General features: G+C 36.5%; 1 protein-coding gene across 6 annotated transcripts in view; it reads right to left on the bottom strand.

Annotated features, from left to right (window-relative positions):
* Positions 1 to 4,525: 4,525 nt before the first annotated feature.
* The window catches only part of FRMD3 (FERM domain containing 3), a 136,458-nt gene continuing 132,997 nt past the window's right edge, over positions 4,526 to 7,986 (bottom strand). For all 6 annotated transcript variants that reach the window (XM_062640675.1, XM_062640692.1, XM_062640722.1 and 3 more), the window contains one exon: positions 4,526 to 5,228. In XM_062640675.1, the coding sequence (XP_062496659.1) occupies positions 4,633 to 5,228 (596 nt within the window). In that variant the 3' untranslated portion in view covers positions 4,526 to 4,632. The remainder of the gene's footprint in view (positions 5,229 to 7,986) is intronic.

Here is a 7,986-nt window from a genome sequence, read left to right as displayed (position 1 = left end):
CATTGTTTTATCTCATTTCTGAGGCTCCAAAATAACTTTTGGGGAAACCAATGTGTGGTGGAGAAGGTGGGGTGAAAGAAGGGAAGAATACTTCTCATCCATCTCAGGTGAAGAAAATTACAAGGACAGAATAATGGTCTCAAAGGTAATACAGTTAGTAATACTTTTTGGTGGGCTGTCCAAAGAAAAGTATAACTCAGCTACTCTGACTTAACAGTAGGTTTATTTAAAAAAACAGTAGGTTGAAGTAACAAGAACAGATAGGCAGCTATGAAGCAAAGCTGACTCAACGTTATTTTTCACCAGCAGTTGGTACTTTGTTTTTATGTAGACATCTCCTTACATCACCTTTGCTGTTACAGTTCCCTGTGAACATACCAGGGTCTCAAGACTGAAATGGCACATACCATCAGCTAGGCAAAACCAGCAAAGGAATGGTGGTGGTCATGAGGAGATCATGTGCTAATGAATTTCATATTTCCAGTGGTTATATGCTGCTGAGTGAGGATTTCAGCTGTTGACTTAGATCCCCAAGACAGGATCTAAGCAGACTTTTTGCTCAGATGGTTTTTGTATTTGACTTTGAAGAAGTCCTTTTCTCCCATACCTGAAGCTCATCTCATTATATTCACCCAGCTCTATCTGTGGGAAAATGAATCCAAAGATTTGATCTGAGAAAAGCAAGGGACAAATTAGGTGACGTTTTTGGTTTTTACTGCCAGGTTCATTGCACTAGAAGCTAACTTAAAAATACCTGCAGCCCTCTCAAAACTTCTCTTTAGGAAACTAATTCTGTGCATAATACTGAAAATCAGAAAATATTTTAAAGTGGTTTTAAACCAGACTTTTCAGAAAACACTACATGCAGCAGATCTTTTTATTAGAGATTCTAAATAGAATCTAAATAGAATAGGAGTGCAGTTGAGAGGCTTTCCATGTTCTTTCCTCTACAGCTCTTTCTAGAAATACATGCCCTATACAATCAATATAGGTAATTATTCTCCAAAGATATGTAGCTTGTTTCACCTCAATTTCTAGTCCATTTAAACAAATTATATTTTCTTTATCTTTTGTGACTAGCAATTGTAGGTGGTACTTATTCATCTGATGAAGAGTGTTCCTGCTGATGAAGATACTGGGGGCCACCTCACTTCTCCAAAGTATCATTTTGTGAGCTCAGAAAACACATCTGCATTGAAATTATAAGTAAGCTAATATGGGAAAAGACAGAATGAAATAAATATAGCAGGTAATTTTGTCTCTGACTTAGCTCCCCAAGATGATGTTCAATTGCCTCTTTCCAGATTGCATCTTTCTTATAAGATGCATTTGAACTGTCTGAGCTCCAGACCAACTTGATGTAAAGCAAGCTCCATCGAAAAGCTACACAGCTTTGCTTGTGTAACACTGTAGCCACATCTGCCTATCAAAAGGTTGTAGCCATATGTCTCCAGCCAGGGCCTGACTTTAAAACCAGACTTCTCAATTAGTATTCTGTGTGTAGTAATTTTATTTTGGGGCAAATTTAAGAGTGTGCCTAACTCTTACATGGTAACTGGGCAAAGAATTGGTTAGTGCATCTGAAGCCATGTTAATAACATCCTATTTGAAAGCACTTTCTTAGTGTCTCTCCAGCTGATGAATTAAAAAAAGAAAATTGTATGAGTCCTAAGAAAACTGCAATACATGATGTACCAACTAATTCTCAGCAAAAAGCAGTATTTGGGAAACATCTTTTACCACAATAACTGTCATAACTGCATAAAGCTTTTCTCCAGTGTATTTTTATTAGGGTTTCCTGCCATCATATCAACATACAAAACAATCAGGATGTTGACATATAGAAATGTGAAATTCACTGTACAAAGATAAGGCTCAAGTTACAGGTATATTTTCCCCTTAGTCTCCATTAAATAAAACAGTTTTTAATTCTTCCCAGAGTTGTGTTTACAAATGTTAGACAAATCACAAAATATATTTCAAGTACATACATTTTACAATATAATCCAAACACAGACAGAAATACACAATACTGTACCTACAGGTGCTCCATAATCCAAGCCCGTCATCCTCACCAATAAAATACTAGACTGCTACTCTCTCTGAATACATCCAACCATATCCTTCTGCACATAATACGTGGTCCTGGCCTTTATATTATAGGATTCTCATGCCTTTCAGTTAAATTAGTTTGACAGACCAGAAAGTACCAGGAAGGAAGTGAAGAATTTTAAAAGGCCAGGCCTGAATATATGCACATGATTAGTAAAGGCAGGCACATGTGCACACATACACTTGCATTTAACCCTACATAAAACTTCACTGCACTGCACATTTTTTGAGCTTATGTTCTCATGCAACTCAGCTATTTTTCTGATAGAGTTAAATCAAGCATAACAATACGCCTACTTTTGGAATGCTGTAATTTACAGGGACAAGACTATATTTTAGACATAGGATCTAACTTTTTTTTTTTTTTTTGCATAATTACCAGACTTACACAGGAGCCTGTATGGAACCATGTCGCTATAGTCCAGCAGGATGACAGTTCTCACAGCCTTTACCACTTGAAATACCTTTTCTGACACATTTGTTTAGAAATAATGTGAGTAATTTCCCATTAAGGCCTAACACCTACTTTAGCTCACTCTCCATTTCTAGGCTGAATGATTATTACCTCAAGGGAAAGGAACACTTGGCTGCAAGTAGCACAAGAAGAAATACACATCAAGTAACTTATCAATAATGATTCTGGGGAAGAGACTGGCAAGGACAAACACAGTCAAAAGGAGAAAAAGTGTTTAATTTAGCATTTGTTGGTTGGGAAATGAATAGGAATCCAAAAGTTTTCAACTGAGAAAAGGAACTCCTAAGCCCTGTAACTGTTTTTTTCCTTTAAAAACTGGAGAAGATTAGAAGGTAAGGAGAAATGCTCTAAAGAAATTGCCATTTTCAAACTTGATATCTGCAAAGGCTTACATGAGAAAACCAAGCAAAACTGGCTCTCTGATACTGAAATGAAAGGAATTTATTCAGTAGGAATTAGAGATGCAGTTACAATGTGTTAAATGCATATCTAATAGCCTCAAATAATGTCTCCAATTCATAAATATCTAAGCAGAAGAAAGACTGTGATGCCAAAATCAGAGTTCCCTAGTTTAAATATGAAATACCTCTGCACTAAGATGAGGGAAAGGAAGGCTAAAAGCGTTCTCTTCTTAAATACATCCTCTGTGGCATATTGGAGGGCCATCAAACATTCTCAGCACTGACAAGAATTACTTAAGCATATTCGCTAAGCTATGTTGGAATACCTTTAGTTATACAAATCCATGTTACATGAAACAGCATTAGATCATGTAACTGGATTTGTAATAACAAGGAAAGAGGGTAAGTATACTACTGTAATATATGAAACAAAGCATATTCGTACGCACAGAAAACGTCTTAGAGATTAGTAATGACGGGCATCAAGGATTAAGATGCATCTCTTAAAGCCTTTAATAGTGAGTCAGTAGAATACTTTTATGTCAAGTGTACAGCCTAATGCTTTGCTTTCAAAAAGGAATACAAAACATGTTCCTTTTCCTCTTTTTCTCTATAGTTTTTAAAAGTAGGTCACTCACCTGCTAATTTAAGTGAGGGCTTTGGCTTTTTTTCTTCCTACTTACTATTATCTACTTTGATGTTATCAAAAATAATCTACATTTAGACTGAACTCACTCTTTTCCAAAATGTCTCTATCTTGTAGAGACTTTCTACAGCACTGATAATATGTAAGACAACCCGACAGCTAAGAGGAAGTACCATTACTTTCCTTTCTGCTCACTTCCATAAGCTTTACAACTGTGCCTTTCAGAAATTCTTCTGCGTACTTGGTGTCTTCTCACCTCCCCCAGGCAGCCGCTACTGAACTTGAGCGAACTTTCTATGTATTTCCCAAACCACAGTCTCTCTTTATAGACCTATATTAAACTTATTCATTCTGCAGCCACTAGCTTAAAAACAAGTCATTGCTAAAACACTAAAAACATCCCACATTCCCTTGTGCATTTTTCTTACCAACTTGTACATTTAAATAACATCCTAAGTTGTCTTTTGATAAAAAATTACCAAAATATTTTAAACACATAAAATTCTAAAAAAACAAACAAACAGAAAAACAAACCAAAAACAAAAACCCAGCATAAACATTGCTTGTATAGGCATTGGTTAGAAGACTGCTGCACTAAGGAGTATATTCAAAACAGTTTTTCTTTCAGTTTCATTGGATTTAGTGTCATGGATTGTAAGGTTAAGGACAGCGAAACTTACTGTGAACACATCTTATATGATGTAATACATGAGCAGGAAATGCAATTAGAATAAATCTTCTTTTGGTTTACTGAAACCTGACCATAAAAGCCTGTAGCTAAACAGGAAATTTAATAATGCAAAGCGAACTTAAGAACTTGAAAAATCTGTGAGTTTGGATATGAAGACATCTATGAGTATGGATATGAAAAATCTATGAGTACGCATATGAAGACATCTACTGTCTGGAACAGCTACTGTTTCCAGGGGCATTATGGAAAGCTGGCACTAACTGAAATTTTGAATATAGCCCTTAGTTTTACAATATTTATTTTAAATCTAAAAGCTGCCCAGCATGTCACAAATGAAGTTTATTTTGCAAGCCACCCACTGCCTAAGGGGGCAGTAATATTCAATATGAAACTGCTGAAACTCAGGTGTCTGACGAATTTCATGGAGAAAAGAGATTTGAAGGTCTGACTCCAAGAGAACAAGGAGGAGAGGGAACACAAACAGTAACAGTCCAAGGCCTACAAAGAGAAGTCTGGAGAAACTCTTCACAAAGGCATTCACCTCTATGTTGCCCATTAGAAAGTCACAGCTCCACCTAAGCGCTCTCCGAGCTTCTTTCAGTTCTTCCTCCTCTGCAATCAAAAATGCATTTTCATCTGCTTCCAGTTCCTCAAATGAATCTGTATCATCTTTCTCATACTCTACTCTTGGAGAGGTATCAAAGAGCATGTCAATCTCATCATCAACAGGAGTGGGCAGCAAGCTGGCGCTAGGACTGTATACCAGTTCTGAGATGGTTAAAGGTTCTTCTTTCATTTTCTCTTCCTGTTCAATGGCAAGATCAAAATTCTCCCCAGTGTCCTTAACTGGTGAGCTTGAGGTCACTGGTACTGAAATCTCATCTTCCCTTGGCAGTTGGACACCTGAAGAAAGGAGATGAAAATAGTGATCCTAAATTTTTTGCCCTAAAAAAAAAAACATCAAAACCCTCAGCCTTCCAATAGCATCTAACAGGGATTGGAAAGAAGATTCCACAGTCATTTTGCATATTGAAACCAGACCATACACGGTTTGTAAGAACTGGAAAAGCCTTTTGAAAAGTACCAGAGGAGAGGAACTTCTTTACAACACTGCAGTATACCAGAGCTGCTTAACTTTGTCTGATATTACTACTACTACTGCTAATAACAGTGTAACACAAAGGAGAAAACAGAACAGCTAATTTTCTACTGGCAATCAGACTTCTAATATAAATGAATACCTAGTACATCTGAACCGGTACTATTTGATGGCTAATAATAACAACAACAACAACCCACCCTTATTTCTTTGAGGTGAATGAGGAGAAAGTGATATGGTTGGGAAGTGATAATGGCTGAGGTTGGGAATTTTTAATAGAGCATGAAATTAGAAACAGACAGTAGATCAGCATTATAAATTCACATTAAAAGTTGAGAAGATAAAAGGAGAGGAAAGCTGAAACACAGTATGAGGATTAGATATCATTGAAACACAATGAAAATGCTTCCTCACTTTAAAAAGCTCCCTCTCTTCATGTCATTTTAGTTCCAGCCATCTTTCTACTCTTCATACTTACAGTCTCTTTTCCCTGTCCTTTAAATTTCTCTTTCCCTTACAGAAGAGTCTTTCTTAGCCTTACTGGAATGTTTACTTCTTATGACTCCTCTCTCTGCCCAAGTTCTCTCCTTTCAAAACTCACTCCCCTTTTTCCAGTCTAATACTAACAGCAGTTAAGTCTGCACAGAAGTCTAGCTGCTTTCTAGCTACATCAACACTGCAGAGACTGCTGTTAGTTGTCAGCTGCAGGAGTGGAACAGACAAGAGTCAGGTACAGAGCTCAAACAAACTGATGGGAAAAACAGTTTTAAATTTGCCCCATGTCCAACACTCATTACCGTCATCAGATGCCATCTATGCTCAGAAGGAACAGACCATACACATTATCATGTGCAACAGTAATATATAGTAACAGTTTGTACTTCTTATTTTGTGATTTTCCACATCTCTTCATTCCTTAGTAATGGCTAATCCAATTGCAGCATACAGATAAAGATTGAGTAGGTAAAATCAATGTAATGTTACATGACTTGTCCAACAAGCAACTCAGGAAATTCACGTCAGTGTACTATTTATAATTCAAATTAGGCTAATTTTTTTATATCAGTGAAAGATCCGTAAAAGTGAACCGACACCATCAAAGATTCTTTTCAGTTTTAATGCTGCAAATATTGAGGTTCAGAGACTTTAAAACAATGCGGAATACAAGAAAATGTATTGTTAGAGAAAAGCAAGTAATCAGAAAAGCAGTACACCTCCAGTGCTAATTAGGCTAGATATAATGGTTTTCAGTGTGAAGTAAATGAGTCTCAGCAAGCTCTATGAAAGTTTTCTATTAAAAGATGGAAAATATACAAAAAATATAAACAAAAGGCCCATTATGGTTGTATTGAGATGAGGAAAATAAAGCATGACTTGAACCTTAAGATGCATCACTGCTCTGTAGACATATAATACAGGACAAAAATGGAAAAGCAAAAATCCATATCATAAAGACAGCTACGATATAGGAAAATACACAATTTAGATCATTTTGGATCATAATTCTAAGCTACAATTTTAAATAGTAACTCCATTGTAACTGACCAAAATTCTGCAAAGAATCTCACTTTGAAATCAGAAGCCTTTTCACATGTTTTCTTGATAATGTCACTGATTTTTAGGTACTATTCACTCCACTGAGATTATTAACTTTGTTGCTGAAACCTGATTTCCTTCTATTTGACTGGATAGAAAAATAATATTCTTGTGTCACTGGCTAATGATCATTAAACCAGCAGCAGACATGACTACATTTCAGTAAAATTGGGTGATACAAACCCTACCCTGGACTTCCTCAATGTTACAAATTTTGCATTTCTTGAATGACAAGGTCTTACCACCTCAACTTTAAATTTGTATCTTTTTTTTTTTTCCTTTTTGTTATCTACCATAGCTACCATGCTCAGGACAGGACGTATTCATGAAAATCTCAGTTTCATAACTGATACCAGATCTCTGAACTACCAGGCCAGCAGACCTGCCCTAGGCCAGACACTGGCACATGATCACATTTCTGCCAGATCCCAAAATACTCAGTATTTGCAGAAAAATCTGCCAATACAAAGTTAAACGAGCATATCAATATTTTGTGAAAAAGGGCTCCTCCACTAGGAGTCACTTGTTACGACATTTCTTCGTGGAAATACGTAACATAATAGCCTGTTGTATGTGAGAGTGCCTGACAGTAACCACAAAATCCTCTATGCAACCTCTGCAGCTCTGTTAGCATGCTCTCCACACACTCAAAAAGGCTAAGTAAGGCACTTGCTAAGTTATCCCAAACTTCCCAAAAACTGGGTGAGCAATGACTTTTTAATATCTGGTAACTTTAAAATCATACTGAACTTGAAACGCCAGTAAATACAAGACAGACTATGCAACATATTACAGATACTTCTAAAATGCATTAAAAATTACAGAAAACCTGCACACTAACTTACTTACATTTAATCACTCCTTGAATAAGCTAGTTTGGTCCTTACCTGACAAGACAACTCCCTGGATCCCCTTCCTAGAGAATGCTTTTATGTGTCATGTTACATTCATTACAGAAAACCTCTT

This window comes from Pezoporus occidentalis, unplaced genomic scaffold, assembly GCF_034315485.1.
Source record: "Pezoporus occidentalis ecotype Australia unplaced genomic scaffold, CSIRO_AGI_Poc_V1 ctg117, whole genome shotgun sequence".
In the NCBI taxonomy this organism is placed as follows: domain Eukaryota; kingdom Metazoa; phylum Chordata; class Aves; order Psittaciformes; family Psittacidae; genus Pezoporus; species Pezoporus occidentalis.
Note: the sequence above shows the minus strand (reverse complement) of the source record. Positions and strands in the feature narration are given on the sequence as shown.